Source organism: Muntiacus reevesi, chromosome 20 (genome assembly GCF_963930625.1).
Source record: "Muntiacus reevesi chromosome 20, mMunRee1.1, whole genome shotgun sequence".
NCBI lineage: Eukaryota > Metazoa > Chordata > Mammalia > Artiodactyla > Cervidae > Muntiacus > Muntiacus reevesi.
This window is the reverse complement of record NC_089268.1, coordinates 18,318,462-18,344,111: the sequence shown is the minus strand read 5'-3', so window position 1 is coordinate 18,344,111 and position 25,650 is coordinate 18,318,462. Positions and strand designations below refer to the sequence as shown.

The 25,650-nt window shown below is 50.0% G+C and overlaps 2 protein-coding genes and 1 long non-coding RNA gene across 4 annotated transcripts; 1 reads left to right on the top strand and 2 right to left on the bottom strand.

Moving 5' to 3' along the window:
• Positions 1-88: 88 nt before the first annotated feature.
• Positions 89-9,743, bottom strand: CNPY3 (canopy FGF signaling regulator 3). Of its 2 annotated transcripts, XM_065913169.1 has the most exons (7): positions 9,481-9,619; positions 5,926-6,049; positions 5,191-5,257; positions 4,998-5,094; positions 2,649-2,771; positions 2,299-2,416; positions 89-1,996 (listed from the first exon to the last, which is right to left on the bottom strand). In XM_065913169.1, the coding sequence occupies exons 2-7, from the start codon at positions 5,969-5,971 to the stop codon at positions 1,779-1,781; spliced, it is 669 nt and encodes a 222-aa protein (XP_065769241.1). In that variant the 5' UTR covers positions 5,972-6,049; positions 9,481-9,619; the 3' UTR covers positions 89-1,778. The 2 variants fall into 2 exon arrangements, with proteins under 2 accessions (XP_065769241.1, XP_065769240.1); XM_065913168.1 differs by lacking the exon at positions 5,191-5,257 and having other exon boundaries at positions 94-1,996; positions 9,481-9,743.
• Positions 9,499-10,624, top strand: LOC136151771 (uncharacterized). Its single transcript, XR_010660085.1, has 3 exons — positions 9,499-9,636; positions 9,889-10,049; positions 10,165-10,624. It is a non-coding gene; the product is annotated as an uncharacterized lncRNA (long non-coding RNA).
• A 2,198-nt stretch (positions 10,625-12,822) lies between these two features.
• Positions 12,823-17,784, bottom strand: PTCRA (pre T cell antigen receptor alpha). The gene is made up of 5 exons (XM_065913411.1): positions 17,727-17,784; positions 15,735-15,753; positions 14,974-15,323; positions 13,882-13,926; positions 12,823-13,328 (listed from the first exon to the last, which is right to left on the bottom strand). The coding sequence occupies exons 1-5, from the start codon at positions 17,782-17,784 to the stop codon at positions 12,823-12,825; spliced, it is 978 nt and encodes a 325-aa protein (XP_065769483.1).
• Between the last annotated feature and the right edge of the window lie 7,866 nt (positions 17,785-25,650).

Here is a 25,650-nt window from a genome sequence, read left to right as displayed (position 1 = left end):
CTCTTTCTTTCCTAGGCTGGGCCAGGGAGAAGCTGCCTGCTGGGGTGGGAGGGTGGGTGGGTGGAGAACTAGAGTGTGCAACATGCCTGGCCTTGTGGGGACAGGGGGTGGGGGGGTGCAGGGTGTGGGTGAGGGCGCTCATCCTCCAGCAGCCACAGGTCAAAGAGCAGAGCAGTCACCACGCTGCCCTCCCTCCAGTCCCGGCCTAGGCCTGGGATTGGGCTCCTGGTCTTTGTCTCATCCTATTCACAGGACAATGAAGCTCTGGGGACAAAATTAAGCCAAGCACTGGAGCTGTGGAATAGTGACAGGGAGAGTCAGAGACTGGCCACCAAATTGTAGACAGTCCAGGGGGCTGCAAGTGGTTCCCTAGCCCCAAGTTCCAATGCCTGACCCCTCCCCAGTCATCTACACTCAGAACAGAGTCCAGGATGGGACCAGAGTCTAGAGTGGCTTCTCTGCCCACAGCCCCTCCAACATGGGGACAGTCTCCGCACCGCAGTTGGGGGCGGGGGGTCACTAGACCACAAAGAATCATCCTATCAGGGCCTGTTCCAAGTCTCATGACTCATGGCAGCAGCAGCTTCCAGTCTGCTCCACTCTCTGTGGCCTGGCTGTCCCCAGCCCTGGGGAGGGGACCCCAGAGCATTTTTGCCAGAAGCTAGAGTCTGGGGAACCTGTAGGGTTAAAGCACGGACTACCCGCAGCCGTCATCACTATTGCTTCTGACGCCACCACCGATCTCTGCCCCCAGGACAGACCGGGAGGTGCCTCCCACCCCTTCTCCTCAGAGGCCAGCCTTGCTGTTCGTCCCCTGCTCCCAGAGAACATGGTGTAACCGGTGTTGTTGGGGGCTTGGCCGTCCTTCCCTGTGGGTTCCTGGCACAAGGGCTAGGGAGTGCAGAGTGGTCAGGTGTGGTCATCAGGGAACAAGGGTCAAGACCAAGAGGCCAGAAGCCAAGAGGCAGGACGTGGAGAGGAGGGGCTGGGGCTGGTGAGGTCACTGGGTTCACTTTACACAACCAACGGGAAGGCCTTTGGGGGGAGAGGGGAGGCGGGAGGCCGGGAAGGAGAGAGGGCGGCGCTCCAGGCCTGAGCAGCTCAGGGAGACCACAGGCAGCTGAGTGCCAGGGCCGGGGCACGATGCCCACCCCATACCCGAGGCCCGGCCCTCACCCCAGCTACAGCCCCAGGGCCCTCCCTGCGCCTGCTTTCCCCACGGCTGGCAGGTCTCAGGAACAGCCTCCCATCCTCAGCCCAAGGTGGGAACAGGGGGCAGGAAGAGTGGCAGGGGGCTCCGGCCCCTCTGAGCAGCTGAAGGGGACTCAGAAATCTGAATGAAAAAGGCCGAAAGGTTTTTACTCTGAGCCCCAGGGGAGGGCCGGGCAGAGCACAAGGTGTCCACAGGAAGGGGGGATGCGGAGAGGAGGAGCTGGTGCTGGAGGAGCGAGGGGGTGGGGGGCTCTGGAGCCCCAGTCCTGGGTCCAGCTCGACACCTGCCCACCGGAGTTCACACCGGAGTCCTGGGCAGTCCTGAGATCACGGGGCCCGCCTGAAGTCTGGGTCAGGAGAGGAACGCTGGGCAGAGGGAAGAGGCCGGCCCGGCTGCCCACGGCTGATCCGAGTTCTCCCGGGGCTGGAGTTTCCGCGGCAGGAGGCGGCACCGGCCAGGCGGGCACTGCTGAGGCCCCATGCTGCTCCGTCTGCGGGAGCCAGGGGCCCCAGACCCTTCGGCTCCCAGCTCAGGCTCTCGGTCAGCAGGAGCCGCTAAGTTAGGCTCAGAGCTCATCGGGGGCGCTGTGTGTGAGCGGGGAAGCCTTCTGGATGCCCTCGTCCTCCTCGGGGCTGGGGTCTCCCTCGAGGCCGCCCAGCTCCTTCCTCTGTTTGCTGCCGCCGCTGCCCAGGGCCTTGGCCCGGCTGCTCTTTTTCTTGGATTTCTTGCCTCCCAGGGCAGCTGTGTCCCCCTTCTTGCCAGACCACTGCTCTGCCAGGCAGCCTGCGGGGAGGAGGAGAGACACCCTCAACAGGCTGACTGGCTGGGTGAGGAGCTGGGGCTGCAGAGCCCCTGGGGGCGGTGATGGGATCTGGCCCCAGCTCTGCCTTGCTGTGGCCCCCCGGGCCCATCTGGGGGGAATCTGAGGCACCAGGCCCTGACCCCACCCTGTACTATCCAGTTCCCTGAGGATGGAGGCTACAACGCCCCCATTTCTTATTTCTTTTCCATCCTCTCCTCACCCACCTCCCCAGAGGGGGAGCAAACAATAGCGGGGAGGGCCCACCCCCCTGCCCTCGACTCACTGGCGTCCTTGCCCTTCAGCACGTGGTTGGCGCAGAGGAACTGAGTCAGGTCTTCCTCCTGATGGTTCCTGTACCAGTCCTCGATCACCTCCTCAAACTCTTCTACCAGGACGTCGCACTGTTAACCGCAAGGCCTCACGTTGGCAAAGCCCGGCCCTGACCCCTCCCGGAGGAGCCGGGAGAGCCTGAGCCTCGTCTCGCCACCCACGGGGCTGGTGGCTGTGACTCCGGCGAGGAGGCTGCAGCCAGAGGCGGGGTGAGCTGGCTTGACCACAGTTCCCCGGCTCCTGGTGGCCCTCGTCAACCAAGGACCCGCTCCCACCGAACCCTGGGGGCGGTGGGGCCCCTACCTGCTTCTTGAGGTCAGCCACCTCTGCCGAGGTCTCGTTCCACAGCTCGTAGGGGATGTCCATCACCACCTTGACCCCTTTGTGCACCAGGTTGTGTAGCGTCTCGAAGGTCTCTGACATGCCCTGGAAGACGTGATGGGATGTGAGAGGCAGAGACCCTTCCTCTCCCTGCCCTGCGCCTCTCCTGGTGGGGCTGGAGACCCAGGGACCCCGCTCAAGGTCAGGACCCTTTCCGGCTTCTCGCACTCATCCTCACCTTCCCCTCCCCATTTTGAGGCCTGCGTCCCACAACCCCTAGACACACACAGCCTGTCCTGCCTCCCCACACCTCCTCCTTTTGGAAAGGTTGCTCTCGGGACCCTTTGAGCAAATACTCCTTTCCAGGATAATAAACTGGCCTTGTCTCTTTCCCCTCACTGTGGCCTCCCCCGTGTCCAGGCCACTCCCTGCTTCTGGTTCTTCCCACTTGTATCCTGTCTTGCTAGGAAGAAGCACCAGCGAGGCAGGGAAGACTCTTGGTTCTGTACGAAATTATTTCTGCCAGCCACCTAGGTCTTCTCCACAGAGACAACACACTACCTGTTTCTTCTGTCTCCCAGAGACCATGCATGCGGATACAAGCCACTACGCACACAAAAATAGCCTCTCCTCCACCCCCATACAAGCAGCTGTATGTATGTATCATACACACTATTCTGCACCGTGCATTTTTTTACTTAATAATATCCTTTGGAGAGGGCTTCCCAGGTGGCTCAGTGGTAAAGAATCTGCCTGCCAATGCAGGAAACTCAGGATCCATCCCTGGGTCAGGAAGATCCCCTGGACAAGGAAACCACTACCCACTCCACTATTCTTGCCTGGGAAATCTCATGGACAGAGGAGCCTGGAGGGCTATAGTCCACAGGGTCGCAAAAGAGTTGGACACAACTTAGTGACTAAACAACTATACTTTGGAGGTGATTTTAGTTCAACTCATAAAGAACTACCTCATTCTTCATTGTACAGTTTGCCCAAGAGTCCACTGAATGGCCAACTAACTTAACCACTCCCCTACTAGCACATGGTCAGGCTGTTTCTAATTTTTTTGCTCTAGAAAGTAAATTTAAACATTGTTACATTAAACATGGGTTTATTGCCAAGTACAATGTTAATACAAATTATAAAGATAAAACCTAGGACTTGTGTGGCTTAGAAGTATTCCTCTCGGTTTCCCAAGGGTTTCTGAAGGATCTCCTTTGCTAGAAAGGTACTTAGGTGGAGAAATGTGGGAGACAGCTCTTCTATCAGACATAGAAGATGCAGAGATAAAGAAACATGGGCCCTCATAGGAGTGACAGGAGACATATGAGCCTCGAGACCCCCCACAGCCCCCTCTGGATCCTTTCGGAAAGACACATGGCAACAGGTATACAGGCAGGGGTGTGGAGATAGGTGGGTAGGATGACATTTTATCAATGTCCAGGAGCCCTGGCATCATTCAGCCACAGAAGAGAGCTTATTGTCAGTTTATTGTCAAGCCACACCCTGGGAATTGTGTGGCTGGTAGATTCTGTGTATGAGTGGTGAGCTCACACAGGTGTATTGACTTCTGAGCCGCTGCATCCATGTGACACAGTCTTCAGGCAGAATGTGTGAGACGAGGCAAGAGGGAAAGAAGAGGAAAGGGAAGACATCCAGTTTTTGATGGGACTTTAAAACCCTGAGCCAGGGCATGATTGCTGTTGTACGGACCTGTTTTCCCATCGCACATCTCATTTTGGATCAGAACTTAAACTGAGTCACTTTATTTTTTCACACATTCATGCACCTTTCTTTGGCGGACAGAAAAGTAAATAGCACAAGGGAAAATTAAAAAAAAAAAGGAAACATGGGCCTTGCTCCAAGGAAGCTCATCTCCAGTGAAAGAAGCATTCATGTACATGGTGAGTGCAATAAATGTCATAAAGGCATCATGATGGAGGTCCAGGTAGGGCCCCTGTGGACCCAGAGAAGGGACATGGCAGTCATCACTCCCTCCCCAAGAGTTTTCTGACATCTCCTCTAAACTCCCACAGTTCTGCGCATCCTGAGTTCTCCCCGCAGAAAGTGCTCTGGCCCCCAGGGGGCTGCCACCTGGGAGCGTTTCTGTCCTAGGCTGAGGCAGGCCCAGACACCAAGAATGTGCCCACCTGCACTGAAAAGTCAGGCCGCTCAGGACGGGAGGGATGCAAACAGCAGTGGATAAAGAACAGGGAGCTGCCAAGAAGAGAAGCTCCCAGGGCATGATCTTCCGATGGCACCCAGACCAGGGGACACACTGAGCCCCGAAGCCCGGGCCCAGCGGGGAGGAAGGGCGTATCCAAAGCCAACCTTAGCAAATCGGTTGCTGCCGGTCCTCTCCTTGTGTAGGCTGTAGTCCAGGAGCCGCTTGCAAATGGTCTCCGTGACTTCGATTAACCTTAAGTCCCTGCCGAGACAGAGGCACAACACAGTCCCTGCCTGAGCTCCCCTCCTCCACCCTGCAGGTTAGGGGTCCAGCCCTCCAGCCCTGCTACCCTGGCACCTGCACGGCTCATCAACGGGAAGGCAGAGCTGGGAGGGAGATAGGTCATCGGGGGGGCTCTGAAATGCTGGAACACAGACCAGAGAGACACAATTTTAACAGCTCTACGAGAAGAAAGTTGTTGTTGTTGTTTTAAATATAAAGTTAAATGATTAGCTAGATTTAAAAAAAAATAAAGCAAAATGTATGGATATTTGATGTTGAGATATTGTTTCATTTTGAAAGGATGATCATAGTTGATGGAAATGCTTTTTGGTTTGTTTTTTAATATTTATACCTAGCAAGATTAAAAGTTGGTAAGCCTGTTTTTTCTGGCTGCACTGAGCGGCTTGCAGGATCTTAGTTCCCTGACCAGGGATTGAACCTGGCCCATGGCAGTAAAAAAAAAAAAAAAAAAAAAAAAGTCCAGCCCTAACCACTGGACCACCAGGGAATTTCCCAGCAATTCTATATTTTTAAAGACTGGTCCATAAATTCCAATCACTGGGAGTCACTGATGAGGTCCAATAGTCTTGCTTTTACAGATGAAGGATGTGAAGCCCAGAGGCACCTGGGGATTTAGGAAGGCCATACAATCAGTTCAGGGGAGAAGCAGTAGGCAAACCTGGGTCTCAGTTAGAGCCGCCTCCTTTTGGTGGGTCTGCCTAGCGGGAAGGGAGAGGGATCTCCAAGATGCTGATGCCTCAAGGAACAAAGCAGAGCAGGCTGCTGCCCCTCGCCCTCTCCTCTACTTACGACTTGGTATATTTGACCCCTGAGGCCTTCCGGTCCAGGATGCCATAGCCTGTGTCGATCACCTCCTTGGTCTTGCCAGTTTCTTCAAAGGCTGACTTCAGCTCCACGGCGACATATTTACACACTGGGGGAAGAAGACACAGCACCACCTACTGAATGCACCTGAGTCTTTGCAGGGAGCTGGCTCCCAGCAAAACAGACCCAAGCGGACGCCTCTCCAGGACTGGGTTGAGTTGATGCTTGGGGCAGAGAAAGGAGTCAGCACCAGACCAGCAGTAGAGTTCAGTGGGTGAAAGTAGGCTCCAAGATCCACTGCCCCCTGTCATCTCTGGGCTCTTATCCTACTGCCTCCATTTCTCCCGGCCCCTTCCTGCCCCCCACCCCCACAATCATTTATGTCACTGAAAAGAATTTCAAATATATAGAAAAGCTGAAAGAGTACAATGAATAACCATATACCTTACACTCACAGTCAAGAGTTGTTAGTCAAAAAGAATAAAAATAAAAAAGAAAGAAAAAGAGAACAAAAAGAGCTATTAGTAAAAAAAAAAAAAAAACACAACAGTGATTTACCACTATTTCTGATTTATAATAAAAGCAATGTGATAATAATAGATGTCAATAATGTACACAGTTTTTGATAAACCATTTTGAAAATAAGCTGCAAGACATGATCTTTGCTCCTAAACAAGTCATCGAGCACTTCCTGAAAACAAGGACCTTCCCCTACTAATCATAAAACAATCACCATTCTTGGAAAATTTAACAATTCCTATCTCATCTAATACTCACTTCATGTTCAAATTCCCCAATTGTTCCCAGGATGTCTTTTATGGCTGTTTTATTTCTTGATTTCATATGTTATTTCAACACCAGTTCTCTAGTCCTACCAAGTTAATTTGCTCCATTTCCCCCCACAGGCCTGTTTCTACTGTTTTTGTACATTTATTTTCTCATTTCCTCTTACTCTTCTTCAAATAGTTATTAAGCAACTCCTATGTGTCAGGCACTGCCTGGGGATACAGAGAGGAAAACAAGGTACCTCCCTCCCAGATACTCAGTCTAATGGAGCAGAAAGAAGTGTAAACAAATAATTACCATTGCATAAGGAGTACTACCACTGAAAGTGTGCAGTGCTTGGGGCCTTAGGGAAGTGCGTGATGCCCTCTAGGGCTTTAGGGCTTGTCTGTCCTTTCTCTCCACTTCATCTTAAAAGCCTGCTCCCCCAGGAAGCCCTTCTGGATGAGCCCCACCTGCTCTTGACTTCATCCTGAGACTCTGTAGGACCATGCTCTCACCAAGGGCCTTGATCATCTCATGTGACTCTTCAATTAGACTACAAGGGCACTCAAAGTGAGGATCATGGGCTGGATTTCTTCCTTATTCCTCTATTTTGGGACTTGGTATGTGCTGGATACTTGATAAATACTGCCCAGGGAGACTGTGCTTGTGATTGAGCAGCTTCTGATGTCTCCGAATGGAATATGATCTGCAGGCTAAATGTCAACAGCATTGTTTTAACAACAACAGCAGAGTTGGATAGAAAACCAATTTACCACCGAAACAAACAAATCCCCTGCAGGCCTGCTTGGTGAAATTTTATAACATATGCATTAATAGGTGGCTTGGAGAACTTGGAACACACGAAGATTCCAAAATGTCAGCCATTGATCCCAGAGTCTGGGATGAACTGAGGGTGTCTCACCTCCCTGCCTCTCCACCCAGGACCATAGAGGCTCCCACCTGCTTCTGTCCTGCATTCTGTGCGAGCTCATCATTTTTCTGACTCCAGCACTCCACCTCTCCCAGGTGCTCAATATGTAATATGCCAGGCCCGGGGGGCTGGAACCCATCAATCCATTTCTCTTATATCCATCAAGTACAACCTTGCTTCTCAACTCTTCCAAACCTTACCTCTTCAAGACCCCCTCTGGGGATCCCACCCAGAACCAGACTTGGAGGAGACTCATGGCATAGACCCCAGATCCCCATGAACATCCACCCACCTCTTTCTGGGCAGGTTTTCTTTCCTTTGCCAAGGCCTCTTCCACTCAGGCTACTAAGCCAGAGGCAGGTTTTGTGGGCCAGTCAGCACTTAACAACTAAGGTGTCACAGTGACAAATAAAAGTAAAAATACACTTAGGTTAAGCCATCCCGTGACTGAAAAGCCATCCCTTTTATTCTTTATCAATTACCTACAAAATCAGGTTGGATTAGAATGATCTAAAGATTCTTGCCAGCTCTGTGCTTTTATGAGTCTCCTATGGAAAAGAAGTGTGAGCTTCTTAGGCTGTGAGAACAATAAGAGAAACCATAAGGGCTCTTTGGCATCAGAATAAGATAGAAAATGAGAAGGGGAAGTGAAATCCCCAAAGGGTCTTAGCTGTGGCCAGAAGAGTGAAAGGAAGGCATTATAACCCTGTGACTGTCTGTTCAAGAGAGTGAGGGAGAAAGTACAGGCTAGAACCCATACTGGAAGGCTGACCAGTGAGGTCAGCTCATCTCTGAAGATCACCTTTAATCTCTCAAATGGAAGGATTATGCCTCCCAAACCACCCACACTTCCAAGCACTCAGGAAATATCTGGCTGGCTACAGGCTTTGAATTAGGATGCAACTGGTTTATAGCCAGCTTTCAGGGGTGAGGGGCTGGGGTTAGAGAGGTGAGAATAGAACGTAGGAGTGCGTGTAAAGGTCTGAGGACAAAACTGAGAAAAGGAGAGGAGGGGAAAAAGGTAGGCCCTTGGCTGGTGTGTGTGCTGGCACGCTTCTCTCTCTCCCCATCTCTCCCCCTCCGTATCTCTGTTTCTCTCTCACACACACAAGTGCCACACTTCCACCTCCCTGTCTTTGGGATTCATTCTCTTCCCATATCCCTAAAATCTCCTTCTCTCACCAAGTTCCCCCAGGTTCTTTTTCTCCTAAAGTGACCCCTTAGGTCTCAGACCCTCTTCCTTCCTCCACACACACCCACAGCACCCCCAGCTTCACCCACGTTCACTCATGCCTGTGTGTGAACAGCTACCTGAGACAAGGTCCCTTGCCCTGGAGGAGCTCACGGCTAGTGGAGGAGACGGCCGGTGACACACGGCCGGCTGTGGTCAGGGCACAAGGGGAGCGTCTCAAGTTCTTCCCCCAAGACGGGTCATGTGAATCTTTTCAGTTCCTCAAATTTGTCCTTTGCCTGTAGGCCTCTGCATCTGTGACTTCGCTTCTCTTCACTCGACTAACTCCTAACCACTCAGGGCTTCTTCCCCGCATCTAGGGTCTAGATTTAGACGCTCCTCACCCAGCCCCCAAAGCCCGGCGCCTCCTCTCTCATGGCACCTACCACCCCCATTATGACTGCTTGTTTTCACCGATTTCTGATCTCCAGGTGCACCGAGACCCGACTTCTCGGTCGGCCCTGCGTTCCCAGCGTCCAGCACAGTGCCAGGCACAGAGGAGGTTCCAGGAGTGGAGGCCCGCACGGAGCCCGGCACGGTCCCTCCCCCAGCCCTTCTCCGCAAGCCCCGCCCCCCAGCCGGATACTCCCCACGGGCCCCGCCCCCTCACCTTCGCATTTGCTGGGCAGTCGAACCCAGTCGGTGTCCTCGGCTCGGGCCTGCCTGGGGCCCAGCTCCGGGGCCGGCAGTAGCAGCAGCAGCAGCAATAGCAGGGAAAGAAGCAGAAGACGGTGGGGCCTGGGTCGGGGCCCGGACGCGGGCTCAGGTAACAGCTCCATGGCCCAGCCGGACCCGACCCAACCGGACCGGGGCTGTGCTTCCTCCGGCTGCGCGCGCTGGGCAGCTTCCCGGAGCCGCTTCCGGGACTGCACACGTGCCTCGGCGTAACCGGGGCAACGGCGAGCGCCCCCACCCCCCCAACACACCCGCTCCCAGTCCAGCTACCTCGGCCCGCCCCCAGAACGACGGAGGCCCGCGGACTCGGCAGCCAATGGGCTTTTCGGGGTTTGCCTTCTAGCGAATGGGAGGACGACCTTTTTCCGGCCTCGGCCAATGAGGGAACGGATGGTGTCCTCGGTGACCTACGGGAGCATCTTTTCCCACCTCCTAACGGAGGCTCCGGGAGGGACTCGAGGACCAGGATTAGGGGAAAAGGGAGCAACGCTCTGGTCCTGAAAGGTATGGGAGAGACAGTTTTCACTGCCTTCTTGCACGCCACTTACCCCTAGGATGCTAAGGCAGCCAGCCCTATGTCTTATTATTATTATTGCTTTTGTTGTTACTGTCACTCTAGTAGCTGCTGCGGATGAGACCTGGACGATTCCGAGTCCCCTGCCTTCAAGCAGCTTTCTTTGTGCCCAGTAACCCTGGGCTTCCCCGACAGCTCAAACGGTAAAGAATCCGCCTGCAATGCAGGAGGCGCAGGAGACACAGATTCGATCCCTGGGTGGGGAAGATACCCTTGAGGAGGAAATGGGAGCCCACTCCACCACTCTTTCCTGCAGAATCCCTTGAACAGAGGGACCTGGCAGGCTAAACGCCATAGGGTCGTGGACACAACTGAGTATGCACACGCCTGTCGCGTAAACCCCTAAGTTTATCCCGGTGGTAACTAGAATAAATCATTTCCTCTCTGAGCCTCAGTTTTTATCTGACAGCAAAGTGATCTTCCTAGCTGCCCTTCAAGGCTTACCTGTTCCTGGGAAGCTCGAACGGGTTAATAGAATTAAAGCTTATCTAGAGGATTGTAAAAAGTTCATGCATTAACTTTCATATTAGTGTGTGATCTCGCTTCCTTTTCTGGCCTGTTATTTATTTCTTTGGATTCTGAGCTCCCACAGGCAGGGACTTGACTAACGAACGATTGATTTCCCGGCCACATCCCCGGCATCAGGGCGCTTGGCACAAGGAGTTGCTGGGTGAAGCCTCCTTATGCTGTGTCATCGGGAAGAGGACTCTTTGGGTTTTGGGGGATGGCTTCATTCTGTCCCTGAGCCCAATGGTCTATGGACACATACAGAGCAAGGCTGCTTCTCTGGGAGGTTGCCTGCCAATTCCATTTTTGCCCACAAATCCCTGTTTCCAGTGCCTCCTGTTTCCTTCCTGGAGGTTGGATATTTATGGTATTTTATAAAGACTTTAAAGGATGGATGCTCAAGTCTATTGACTTGTCACTTTCTAATCTTAGCTTCTTGCTCCTAACAATTCCATGGCTGACAGGGTACTCTTGGATAGCAGGAGCTGTGGTGTGTAGAATTCCACAATGTAGAGGATGAGATCACTGTCCTGAGGTCCTCCATGCTCTCTAGGCTTCAGAAGACTTGGGGAGGCTCAAAGTCTGGCCAGAAACCCTCCTGGAAATGATGTTAAGCCAGCCACAGTGGGGATTCAGAGTCTGGGGCAGGGCAGGATTGGGGGAAGGCGGGCAAGACGGGGAGAAGCACTGAAGCTCAGGGAGGTTTGCTTCCAGAATAAACAAAAGGGCCTCTGAGAGCACACTTACTGAGACATAAATTAGTTTGGTGGGAGATCTGGGTTCAACACGTGGCCTGAGAGCTGGGAAGCGACAGTGACTGTAGAAAGTCTGCGTTTGCCCCTGCCCCCACCCAGCCGACCCCTTCCTCTGTGTGTTAGGGAAGGAGCAGACCCTGTGGGGCTGGTGGACAGATTGACCCCCAGAAGCTGTGTCCTCTTTCTTAGAGAATCCAAAACAGAGGTGGGAGAACCTCCTTACAGGCTAGTGAGAGACGACCAGTGGAGGAGAGGTGAGGGTTTTCATGGAACAGCAGCTGAGAGGGCTTAGAGGCTCTGGGAAGCTGGGAGTGTCATTGACACCTTGTGTGTGGGGGGGATGGGGCAGTGTTAGAATGGAGTTCACCACTGCCTCTTTGGGAGAAGGAAAGCTACAGTAGGGCCATTGACCCAGGTAATTGTCCTGTGCTGCCCTGGGGTCATCTGGATTCACATGTAAGCATCCAGATTCTTGGGGTGATGGCTGGAGAGAAACCCCTGGGTTTCCTGCCAGCACTGGATAAACAGGGCACACACAGGTTACACTCCATTGTGGGAGCCTCATTCTATCAGTGCAAGAACCCTGTTGAAGAAACAAAACAAAAACCTCTCTAGTGCCTGGCTCAGAGTTGATGCTCAGTGAATATTTGTCAAGTGAATAATGATCTTAATTGATTAATGACGTATGCCCTTGGAATTACTGTCTGTGCTCTTGCCCTTGGATATGATCCTATTACTCTGGAATCCTGGCCCCGATCGTTTCCCTCGAGTCTATACAAGCCTTCCCATCAGGCCCAGCACACCCTCTTCCTGGGTTCCCTGGCCCCTCCCCCTGACCTCTCAGAAAGTTTGGGCAACTGTGAGGAGACAGAGGGGGGCCTGCCCAGTGCCTGATGATGGGGAAAGGACACAGAGGTGGGACCGCATCCTCCCCAACCCCCAGCCCCACTTTCCAGGCTGTCACCCTCAGGCAGCCTTCCCAGATTTCTGCCTCCTCTAAATGTGCCAAATACCCTTCTCCCAGAGCAGACATTAATTAAAAGACTTTCTGTTTGCTTGTGTTATATAAGTTCTCCTTTAATTGTTGTCAACTATCTGCACCTCATGAAACAGATCAGTCCAGGTGGGATGCATGAGACATGTGCTCGGGCCTGGTGCACTGGAAGACCCAGAGGAATCGGGTGGAGAGGGAGGTGGGAGGGGGGATCGGGATGGGGAATACGTGTAACTCTATGGCTGATTCATGTCAATGTATGACAAAACCCACTGAAATGTTGTGAAGTAATTAGCCTCCAACTAATAAAAAAAAAATAAAAACTATCTGCACCTCAGATGTCCTGGTGCCTGGGTGGATTACCACCCTCAAGGGGCTTCCAATCTAATGGGAGAGACAAAGATTTTTTAGCTGAGAAAGAACCTCAGTCTGAGGGGGAGACGGAGCCTAACCTCCGGGGAAGCTCGGGTCAGCAGGAGGAGGCAGCGTATAGAGAAATGCTCCAAGGCTTGAGGTGGGAAGACTGAAGGCGGGTCCCGAGCGCCAGGCCCTGAGAACCGGCGGCCCCTTCTCCCAGACTGGGTTCCTGGGATCCCGACCCAGACGGCGGGTGTGAACCCGGCGGCGGCGGCGGTCCCGGGGCTCCAGCGCCGGCGAAGCGGACACGCTGAGACCTCGGCCTGTGATCCCCCCATGACTGCAGCGAATCCGGTCGGCGGGGCCTGCGGACGATCCTTGGGGCGGCGGAGGCTGCAAGAGGAGGCGGCTATCCGCCTGGGGGACCTCGGAGGCCGCGGGGAGACCGGGGGCCCCAGGGCCAGACGCCCCGGCCGGCTCCTCCCGCGCGGCGGGAGGGGCGCGGAAGCGGCTGCAGGTCAGCAGCACGTCCAACAGCAGCAGCTTGAAGAGCAGCAGCCGCAGCGCCCCAAGTCGCAGCACCAGGGCCGGCGTCCCTGCGGGAGAGGAGGAGCCGGTGAGCGGCCTGGAGGCTGGCGCGGCCCCACCTGCGACGGAACGTTCCCCAGAGGAGGGGAACCACGGGACGGCCTTCCTGGTGTCTAACCTCAGCTCTGACTGCTGGTAATAATAATAGACACCTTCCTAGCCTTCATGTTATTTCATCCCCCAACAACCAAGGGCCAGGCAGGAAGCAGAGCCTGGCTGTGAACACCACTCTATGTCCAGCAGGTGTCCAGTCTCCTGAGGCTCCCTGGACTCCCAGGAGTGTCCCAAGACCCTCATACTGAGGCCAACCCTCTGGGCTGCCCAAGAACCCTTTTGCCAGCTCTCACCGGCGCTTCTCAACCTGGTGTCCAGAAAGGATGCTTGGAGTTGGAGGATCTACCTCCTCCTGACCCAGGAGTAGACAGAGGCCCAGGTTAGCCAGTGCCCCAACCCAGGGAGGCAACCTGTTCAGGGGATACCCACCAACCTGCACCGCTCCCCCAAGGGGGCACATCAGCCCAGAGCCCAGCGGGGGCTGAGGTCCTGGTTCCCGGTACTCACCCCCGAGAGGCTCCCAGAGGCAGGTCCTGGCCGAGGAAGCATCTCCTGGCAGCCAAGGAAAAGGGAGTGAGTCTTTGGGATGGGCTGTGCCCTCCACCCTAGTGCTATGTCCCAGCCCTGCTCAGGGCAGCTCTTCCGGGCGTGTTGGATAAATGGACAGATGAACCAGCAGTGGGAAGTCCTGTCAGGGGCCCAGATTTCCTTGTCTCCTGACTGTTCCCTGCTCTGTGCCCCAAGAGATGCCTCGGCACGTTTAGACAAGGAATAAGTTTTCTTAGCAGTCTTCTTTGGAAGGTAGGACCTTTATTCAACAAATGTTCTCATTTGGAGGATGAGAAAACTAACATAATCCTAAAAAAGTTAGTAAGTCATCTAGTCAGTAATAATAACAGCTGCCTTTGGACATGTTACTTGACCTCTCTATGCCTATAAAATGAGAAGAATAACATGACCTACTTGTAATATGACCTAAATGTAAAGTATTTACAACATTGCCTGGCACAGAGCAAATGATAAATAAGTGGTAGCAATTTACTATTTAATTATTGTTTTGTTCTATAGGCAGGGTGTCATAGTCAGGGTGATATAGATATTAACCCTGAGTATACATAGAGTGGGGCTTCCCTGGTGGCTCAGATGGTAAAGAAAAATCTGCCTGCAATGTGGGAGACCTAGGTTTGATCCCTGGGCTGGAAAGATCCCCTGGAGGAGGGCATGGCAACCTACTCCAGTATTCTTGCCTGGAGAATCCCATGGACAGAGGAGCGTGGCGGGTTACAGTCCATGGGGTCGCAAAGAGTCAGACAGAGCTGAATGACTAAGCACAGTGCAGCAGACACAGAAAGGTATTGACCTCAGGATGGAGGAGCCATTATTACCTCTCAGAAGTCACACATCAGAGCTTGGGTCTGAATGAGATATCACAGTTGCAAATCCCAGGACTCAGGGGCTCTGAGCCCACCCTGCTCTGAGCCCAGGCATCACCTCACCTAGAAGTTTGGTTTGGAGCCTGTGCTCCCTCCCACCACATCCTGATTCCAGAGTGTGTGAGGGGGCAGGGAGCAGCCCCGGGGGCCCAGGCCCGGTCCCCACCTGACAGCCGTAGGGGCTGTGTGCTCTGGCTGTGGTCCCCAGCTCCAGGCCCGGTGTGGCAGACCAAGGTGTCCCAGGCTGCCAGCTCCTCGGAGTGCAGGGAGAGCTGAGCCAAGCGAGTCCAGGTGCCATCCTCTGCCGGGGAAGGGCCATAGGTGAAGGCATCCAGTGAGCTGCCATTGCCAGCTGAGAACCAGATGGGACTGTCAAAGCCAGGGGGTGCAATGTCCAGGACCAGGCAGACCACCAGCATCTGCTGCTTCCCGTCCACCAGCAGTGTGATTGGTGGGGCCAGAGAGGGGAAGGGTGTGCTGCCCATACCTGCAAGAGAGCACACACTTGTAGGGGGCCTAGAACTGTCCATACCCTCCCAGGTCCTCATCTCATATCCTTCCATCTGGGGTTCTCTTCCATCAGTCCTTCCACCAACCATCAATCTATCCTACCCACCCATCCATCCTTCTCTCCTTGTATTTACCTACCTAACCACCTTCCTTCCCTCCATCCTTTCTACCATCATCCGTCTTCCTACATCTTTTCTTTCTGCTTTCAATCTCTATGTATCCATCCATCCATTTATCCATCTTCCCTTCCTTCCATTCATCTATGCATCCTTCCGTCACCCATCTGTCACATCTGAATCTCTGTGCCAAGCACTAGGGACACAACAATCAATTAAAATATTGCCCTTGCTCTCGATGATTTCAATCCCATGAGAAAGACCACAGATGAAAACAAATACTTATAGTACCTTGTTGTGCCTCAGGAGAGAGGTTCCCTCTGGGGAGGAAAGGAAGGAGGTAGGATATGGAATGAGATCAAAGGGACCTCAAATGCTCTGCACCTTTTTATTTCTTTTAAAAGATATTTGATTCAAATGTGGCAACATTTTAACCATTTGCTAATCTGAGTGGCCTATGCTGGGGTGCTTGTTGTATTCCTTTCAGTTTTTGGGTTTTTATTTCCTTTCTGTTAAGTCTGTAGCATTTTTAACAGCTTTGTTTAGATATAATTCACATACCATACAATTTGCCCATTTAAAGTGTATGTCTGTATAATTTTATAATTTAAAAAAGCAAAAAAAATAAATAAATAAATAAAGCAAAAATAAGTCATGTGAGTACTGCAAACATTTGTCCTGTATTTTTCAGAATAGTCCTGATTTTCCACAGGCTTATTTGTTGCAGTAAAGATGACTCATTTAATATATAACAAAAATGCTATTTTTGAATGGGTGGCTGTCTTTTCATATAAACAGAAGTTCAAAAGTTAAAACCTACAAATAAATTCACAGCATGAGTTAAGTGCAGCCAAGCTAAAGAAATGGCTCAGGGTTCAGGGAAGGCACTAGAGAAACTTGTGGGGGCCTAGAGGTAGGGGGTGCTCACAAAAGTTTTCCTTTTTTTTTTTTTTTTTTTTGGCTGTACCATGCAGCATGTGGGATCTTAGTGCTCTGACCAGGGATGGAACCTGTGCACCCCTACAGTGGAGGTGTGCATTTTCAACCATTGGACCGCCAGGGAAGTCCACAAAAGACTGCTTGAAGGTCAAATAACTGACCTAGAAACAGGCAGATGGTAAGTAGTCCACTCAGGGTTTGGATTCAGACCTCTGTGACTCCCAGTCTCACAGACCACCCCACTTGGAAAGATGACCAAGATTTTCCTACATGTCGCAGAGGACCAAGACTGGGACATGGCCTCAGGGTTGGTTTGACTTTTCACTCATCCACTTAATTTACTGAGTCTTAATTGTCCCATCGATACAATGGGGTTAATAACACCAACCCAGGGAAACTGTGGTGGATAATAAAGATCATGAACATAAAACACCTGGCAGATAAGGATTAGTATCATCAATACGATATTAATAAGGCATCATGAACAAAGGGAGGAGAAAAGGCTGAGAATGAGTTGCAGGAGCCTCAGCCTCCTGAGCCTTTCCAGCTGTACATGGAGAAACACTTCTCAAGTTGAATTTAGCATCTGCCTCCTCCACAAAGCCTCCCAGAATTGCTCCTTCTCACCCTGGCTGCTTCCTTCTCAGAGCTCAGGTCTCCCACCACGGGCTCTCCCTGCTCCATGTGGGTATGATTTATCTCCCTAGCAAAGAGTGCTGGTGACATACTGGGGGCCAGCTTTAGAATAAGGAGATGTCCTGATTCAAAAGTCAAGGACCTTTCCCCACCACAAACATATGAACATTCGCATGCTACTAGGTGAACCTGGAATTCTCAAAAGTTTAGTCCTTCGTCTCCAGTCCTGATCTTTGTAGGGGCGGGATCAGGGGTCAATACACCTGGAAAGTCACTGAGGCCTTGAAACTTCTAAGGTAGGGGGAGGTGGGAGCGAATGTGAGATACCCTGAGCCCTGAGGGCAGGGGACTGGACAGGAAGGAGCGGGGAACTCAGCGTGTTGCTGTGTCCTATGGCCCCATATAGCGCAGCACAGCCAGGCCACCCCACCCCACCCATCATGCACACCTGTCCCACTCGCTCCAAGAGGTTAGCACCCTCCCTCCCAACATGGTGGACTCCGGGGTAGCAGGACTTGGGGGCCCCGGAGCAAGGTAGCTGGGAGGTAGGGTACAATGGGGAAGGGGATAATAGGCTTCTGGCAAGACCCTCCTCAGGGGACCCCCAAATACCTCTGTCCTGCCTCCCTGCATCCCTCCCATACCAGGGACACCCAGAGTGAGGATGTGGGCTTGGGCCCACTAGGGGGGAACAGAGAAGGGTGCAGGGGGTGCTCACCTGTGGGCAGGGCTGGACACCCCAGGGCCAGGAAAAGCAGCAACCAAGACTCGGCCATGGCTCACCTGAGAGGAGGCAGGACCCAGCTGCAGACCTGCGTGTGGGCTGGGGGAGGAGGCAGCCACAAGACGGCCTCGCAGGCCACAGGCGCAGCTGCATCTCAGCTGCTCCACCACGGAGCCGTTTCCCCGGGTGAGGAGCCTCCCACCCCCACCCTGGCCCCCAAACCCAGCCTTCTCTCACCAGTCCAAGGAACTCAGAGCACCACACCCCCTCCCATCTGAAGAACACTCCACAGTGTGCAAGGCCTTTTCCCAGTCACTGCCCCATCACCTACAGGATCTAGAGCACTTAACGGTATATCAGGGGCTTAACATCCAGCACTTCATTCCATCACCCAACTACTGTGAGTTTCATTTCACAGGCGAGGCAACTGAGGCTCAGAGAGATTGAGTGACCCGCCCAAGGCCACCCAGCTGGCCAGTGGCAGAGCCAGGGCTTGAACTGTTTTCTGATGGCTAGCCTTACTATAGCCAAAAAGCCCAATAAGCTCATTTCCATCTAGTTAAATATAACCCTTTTAAATAGAATTTGTTTTCTAGATCAGTTTCAGGTTAATAGCAAAAGTGATTTCCCATATACTCCCTGATCCATCGCATCAAGCCACCTCCCCTGCCTTTAAAAAAAATTATTTATTTTTGGCTGTGCTGGGTCTACGTTGCTGTGTGTGGGTAGTTGTGGCAAGCAGGGGCTACTCTTGGTTGGTGCTTGGGCTTCTCATTGCAGTGTCTTATTGTTGTGAAGCACAGGCTGTAGAGCGAGTAGTCTTCAGTAGTTGCAGCGTATAGGCTCAGTAATCTTGGCTCATGGGCTCAGTAATTGTGATGCACAGGCTTAGTTGCTCTGTAGCATGTGGAGTCATCCCTGACCAGAGGTGAAACCCATGTCTCCTGCATTGGCAGGCAGATTCTTATCCACCATACCACTAGGGAAGTCCTCAAGTCTCCTTTTTAAAATGCCATTTTCAGTGACTCCTTTAAATTTTAGCTGTAGCTATCATTTTGACCCTGAAACTTTACATCCAGGTATATATCCTGATGGAAGAAGAGATTCAATCATTGTAAGATAAAGATTTGTGCACAAAAATGTTCTTTCAAGTATTATATTAGAAACCAAGAGAGGGAATTTTCTGGTGGTCCTGTGGTTAGGACTTCATACTGCCAAGGGCCAAGGTTCAATCCCTGGTGGGGGAATTAAGATCCTGAAAGCCGCAATGTGCAGTTAAAAAAAAGAAAACAAACACACACAACTACAACAAAGTCAAACCAAGAGAAATAACTACCTAATGTCAATGCTTGGAGAAGAGTTAAATGAACTAATGCTTGGTGTACTTATGTTAGTAAATATTATGCAGCAGCATTTTTTTGGCCATGCCTGGCTGCTTGGGGGAATCTTAGTTCCTGATTGGGGATTGAACCCAGGTCATGGCAGTGATGAGTGATGAGAAAGTGATGAGTCCTAACCACTGGACCACCAGGGAATTCCCGTATGCAGTACCTTTTAAAATCATGTTTTTAAAAGAATATTTTAAATAAATAAATATAAAAGAATATTTAATGACACGGGATATAGACTAGAGTTTGGTTCAGTGTGTGGGCTGTGAAGTCAGAACAGCTGACTTTCAATCCTGACTATATATTGTGTGATTTTCACCAAATTACTTACTTCCCTAAATCTCAATTTCCTCATCTGTACAATGGGAATGATAATACCTCAACTTAAACAGATTACCCATGAAGTGGGTCTAGCATTATTCTCTCTATATAGTAAGAAGTCAATAAATGTTCTCTTTCTTTATATATGTGTATACGAAATTACATACACAGAAAACTGAAACAAACAGGATTCAAATTTAAATGGAAAATATACACCCAATTTTGCATAAGAAATATACGATTATTCCTAGAAGGAAGCAGATGAAATGTTAACAATGGCTATCTCTGCATGTGAGGATATTGGGTAGTTTTTCTTTTCATGTTTATAATTGTTTATTTCTTCAATTTTCTATTATAAACCTGTATTACATTAAAAATCAGGATAATAAACATTATTAAAACATAAAACTACAGACATATTAGAGCTTATTTAGCCATTCCTTTACTTGTAGATATTTGGGTTTTCCAGTTTGGGGCAACAGTTATCTTTATTCATAAAGTATTTTCCAAATTCATACTTACTTTCTTAAAATTATGTCAAAGCCCTCAATAATTTTGAGTGGTTTTGTTTAACTTAAAATTTTTAAAAATTGTAGTAAAGTGGTGGGGGTGGTGGTTTAGTTGTTAAGTAGTTTCCGACTCTTGCGATCCCATGGGCTGTAGTCCACCAGGCCCCTCTGTCCATGGGATTTCCCAGGCAAGAATACTGAAATGAGTTCCCATTTCATTCTCTAGGGATCTTCCCAACCCAGGGATCGATCCCAGGTCTCCTGCATTGAAGGTGGATTCTTTACCACACAGTAAATTACACATAACATAAAATTTACCATTTTAAGATCAGTGATATTAAATACATTCACATTATTGTACATCTCTCAGTGGATATCCCTCAATGGTTGCTTCTCTGTTGTAACTATTGTGAACATGGGTATACAAATCTCCCTTCGAGATCTTACTTTTAGTTCTTTTGTGTGTATTCCAGAAGTGGAATTGCTGGATCATACAGTAATTTAATTCTAACTTTAATTTTGACAGTGGCCATTGTAATGGGTGTGAAGTGTTATCTTACGGTGGTTTCAATTTGTATTTCCCTAATGATTAGTGATGTTGAGCATCTGAGGCCTCTGTGTTTTAAGTCTCCCTGATACACCTGTTATACTAATTTTGTGCTTGTGGTCAGTCACTCAGTCATGCCCGACTCTTCTCCATCCCATGAACTGTAGCCCTCCAGACTCCTCTGTTTATGGAATTTTCCAGGCAAGAATAATGGAGCAGGTTGCCATTTCCTTCTCCAGGGGATCTTCCCAACCAAGGGATCAAACTCATGTCTCTTGTGTCTCCTGCATTGGCAGGCAAATGCTTTACTGCTGCACCACCTGGGAAGCCCCTTATGATTTATGTTAGTATAAAACCACCACAATGTGTGAAAGGCCCACATCATCCCTACCAGAGCTTTCTTGTTGTTCAGTTGCTCAGTTGTGTCCGACTCTTTGCAACCCCATGGACGATAGCACTCCAGGCTTCTGCGCCCTTCACCATCTCCCGGAGCTTGCTCAAATTCATGTCCATTGAGTCAGTGATGCCATCCTGTCGTCCCCTTCTCCTCCTGCCTTCAATCTTTGGCATTTCGTTAAAAAATAAAGTAAAAACTTAAAAAAATCCTACTTTAATCAGTCAATGGTATCTCATTTCTCTGATGACATTATTTTCCCATTTTAGTTGTTTCCTTTACTGTACTGTCTACAGTCCTCTTTTAGTCCTAGTGTCTAATTAATTTTGTAAGGGCTTTATCATATTAAAATTATCAACTCTTTGTGTGATGCACTTTCGTCTTTGCTGTTTCAGTCTATAAGTTGTGTCTGACTCTTTGTGACCCCATGGACTGTAACCTGCCAGGCTCCTTTGTCCATGGGATTTCCCAGACAAGAATACTGGAGGAGGTTGCCATTTCCTTCTCCAGGGCATCTTCCTGACCCAGGGATGAAATCTGAGTCTCCTCATTGCAGGCGGACTCTTTAGCACTTAGCCACCTGGGAAGCTCTATAATGCCCTTGACTGGAGCCTTTTCTCAATTCACTGGCTACTTTTAATTTCACTTTTTTAAAAAAACCTGCACTTCTTTGTTTTGTATGAACCAACATATCCATCTTCCCAATTGGGATTTATCTCATACCTTTAAAGCCTAGAAAATCCTCTCCCCTCTAAAGGATGGATACATTCCCAGTTGTCTTTCTGTGCAAGTGTTGTTTAATCCCCCACCTCCAATTTAACGCCATCGGGAACTGAATTAATTTCGGTATGTTGTAGAAGATGTGCCTCTAAATTTCATTTTTTCCCCCCAAAGAACAAATCAATTATCCCAGGATTATTCATAGATAATCCTTCCTGTCCTATTTGCAAAATGTTCTTTATTACATGTTAATATCTTTTACAGTGGCGGGTTTATTTCTTCCTGGCTCCCTGATTTCTTTATCCTGTTACCATCTTCACTCCGTTTCCACCTGAATGGTTATTTTAATAATCTTGTCCATGGCACTCTCCGGTGTCCTGAGGGACCCCCTGAAACCCAGGTTGAGTTCCCACCCCTTTCCCGAGGGGCGGCCTGGTGGCCTCGGGCGCCACGTGTTCCCAGGCGCCACCCGGGCCCAGGTGCTGGCAGCCTTGCAGTCTCAGTGGGTTCCCGCCGGGAGGGGGAGGGAGAGAGGCAGGTGTCCTTAACGACTCTCCTGCCTTCCAGCCGGTGGAGGTGCTAGCTTGGGCTCAGTTACCACAATACAGATGGGGAAGAGCCCTTTGGCTTGCTTTGTTTGTTTTTGAGTTTCAAGATCTTCCCAGAATAAGAAGGCTGAAGATCCCCACCCCCATCAGTGCCATCAGCAGCCTGCCTCATCTGCTGTCAGCTTGGGCCACCTCGAGTTGGCCTTTCGAGAAGCTACCCTTCTACTAGCCCATTCCCAGCCCCCTGACACAAGTTGGCCTGGACGATTTCTTTATCCGCTCTTACATTGGTTCCTTCCTTCCAGCAGCCCCAGGAATCTCCCCCAACCCTGACCCCACAGCCTGGCAGGTCCTAAAGATGTCCTCCCCCTAGGATGATGAGAATGCTGGTTTTAGATTCCAGAACTGAATCCCTGCTCTGAGCTCCTCACTTGGGACAGAACCTGCCATTTGTAGATCCTCAACTTAGAGCCAGATGGTGTTCACAGACATCTCATTTAATCCTCAGTTCAACCTCTCATCACAGGTTATCATCCCAATTTTGCAGTCGAGGAAACTGAGGCTCTGAAAAACGCAGTTACGTCGCAGAGGAGTCTCTGGCAGGCATGTAAAGTTGGGCATTCATTCCAGGTATGTGTTCATAGGTCTTTCTCCAAAGCTTTTTTCACAAGGTTGCGGGGAGAATTCAATTTAATACGAGGGCCCACCTGACTGCTGGGTACACAGCAGATTAGCCTTCTCCCCTCTGTTTTCAGAGGCACAGGTAGAAAGCCAAAGACTGTTGTTAAACTGGGACGAGCCACATAGAATGTGAAAAAGAAAATTTAGGAAAAGTAGCAGTGTTTACTAGAGAAGATTGCTGATGCTACCAAGTAATTACTGAGTGTAAATCTGACCTATCTGATTCAACTGTAACCAGAGGGGCAAACAGGGAGTCAGCATGTGTGTGTCTACTGAAAAAGTGAGTAGAAGTTTCTTTCAGTAATACGGATGGGAGACTTCCATGATGGTCCAGTGGCTAGGACTCTGATCTCCTGATGCAGGGGGCCCCAGTCCCATTCTTGGTCAGGAAACTAGATCCCACATCCCGCAAACTAAGAACCAGTGCAGCCTTAAAAAAAATACTAACAGGGATACCTGTTCCATTGATCAACTTAAAATCCTACAATAATTTTTATTTATTTACTTATTTTTTGACCACACCCGGCAACATTCAGGATTTTAGTTCCCCCACCAGGGATCAAACCCATACACCCCACAGTAGAAGGGTGGAGTCTTAACCACTGGACCACCAAGGATATCCCCTCTACAATAATATTTAGAATGAAAAATTAAAGTCACCTAAATGTTCAATGTTAAGGTAATAATTGAATAAACTAGGATGAGTCTACATGATGAAATATTATGCAGGCCTTAACATGTCCTTTCATTCAGACCCATTTATAGGTATGTTTTATGCCAAAGATTGGGGTTGGACATAATAAGACAAAAGGAGAAACTCCTTGTGGTCATGGAAGGAGACTGACTCATAAGCAGATCAGGGACTTGGAGTATGACAGAGGCCGTGACTGAAGCATGTCTGTGTGTGTGTGTATGTTTAGGGGTAGAGAATGGGTACTAGAAGAGGGAGATTATTCTAGAGTTGGAGTGAAAATCAGGAACATTCTTTAGAAGATGATGCTTGATCCAAGTCTTGATTCTTTCTACAAAGTTTGTAATGCCATGGATATGAATTTGAGCAAACTTCGGGAGATGGTAAGGGACAGAGCAAACTGGCATGCTGCAGCCCATGGGGTCGCCAAGAGTCAGACATGACTGGATGGCTGAACAATGACAGATGCCATGGAAAACTTTTATTATGATGTTAAAGGATTAAAAAAAAGAATATGTAGTATGGTCTGATGTTCATGGAGACACCACACCAGCTTGAGTTGCTTAATACCAAGTTTAATTTACATAAGAAAGATGTAAATTTTATTCTGTGTACACTATTGTTATTTTAGGGGTTCTGTTGCTCATTGCCAAACTAATCCTAATTAAAATACACCTTTTATGTGCCAGGGTCCTAGCAGAAACATTGATGGGTAATTCAAAGAGAGTTTAATAAAGGGATTATTTGTAAAGGTGTGGGCAGGGTATAAAGAAATTGCTGAGGCTGCTGCAGCACCCCATGGCTAGTAATAGTGGGGTAGCCCCTGAGGCCAGAAGAGGAGAGGGGAGCAGTTACAGGAACCCAGAGCCAGAGACAGCTGTGTGGAGAGGGTCCTTGACAACAGCTGTGACCTCCCAATAATGGAGGTGCTGCTGATCTGGCAGGGAGGGAAGCAGGAGAATAAAGGACCTGACTTTGCCATCCTCCCATCCTTAGACCTCTGGCTGGTCCCCCACTGACTGAATCCAAGTAGGGGGTGTGGGAGTCCTCTGCGACTTTCCAGGGCACAGGGCTGGTGGGATGGGAAGGGGGAGGGAGAATCTGGAAGGTCACAGAGAAGCTTCTCTTAATGTTTATGCAGATGAAAAATCCATGTCCCCAGCAAAGAGAACACTCAAGGACCCATCAACTATTGTATCATTGGGAAGTGATGTCATATGTCAACTGAAACCTAAAATATTAGCTCCGATCAGTGTTTTTCACATAAGGTAGCAGGGGACAATGGGGGTTATGAGGACTAAGTTCATATTCACAGCTGCCTCCTTTTCCCTCCAATGATGTATTCTTTTTATCCTTTGCCAACACCTTGGGTTCTTTACCTGGTGGTGACTCAAACCTTTATTCCTATGGGGTCTGAGTCCTTGAGAGTCTTGACATAGTGGGTTGCTGAAGTTTTCTGTTAACCAGGACAACTGAGCAGAGAATTCTTTTTTAGAGAACTGACTCTTTTTAAAAAAAACATTTATTTATTTGACTGCACTGGGTCTTAGTTGTGGCATGGAGCAGTGAATTAAGAGGCACTTAGTGAATCCCCAGGGTTCGAGATCTAGTGCCTACTTCTATAGTGTGGTAGCAAGCAAAATTTTCTCTGGTAATTGAGATTAGTCAACCCAGATATTACACTAACCTCTTTCTCTGCCTGCTGGTTCAGTAGCATGAGAAACCAAAATGGCCAGGGGTCATCTCAGCTTTTCTAAATCATCAGTACTAGAATCATTCCACAGTGCAAGTGTTTCTCCCTTGAATGCTAGGATTGTCAAGCTCCCTGAGGTCAAGGTTATGGGGATGGGTAGCAAAAGTTCTTCCAGTAGATCCTAAACTTTAGCTATAATAGGGAAAAGCCAGCAGCTAGCCCCACCTCTTGGTTATATATATGTGTGTGTGCTCAGTCGCTTTGGTTGTGTCCAACTCTTTGCGACCCTATGGACTGTAGCCCGCAGATTCCACTGTCCATGGGATTCTCCAGGCAAGAATACTGGAATGGGTTATCATTCCTTTCTCCATGGGATCTTCCCAACCCAGGAATCGAACTCACGTCTGCTGCATCTCCTGCATTGCA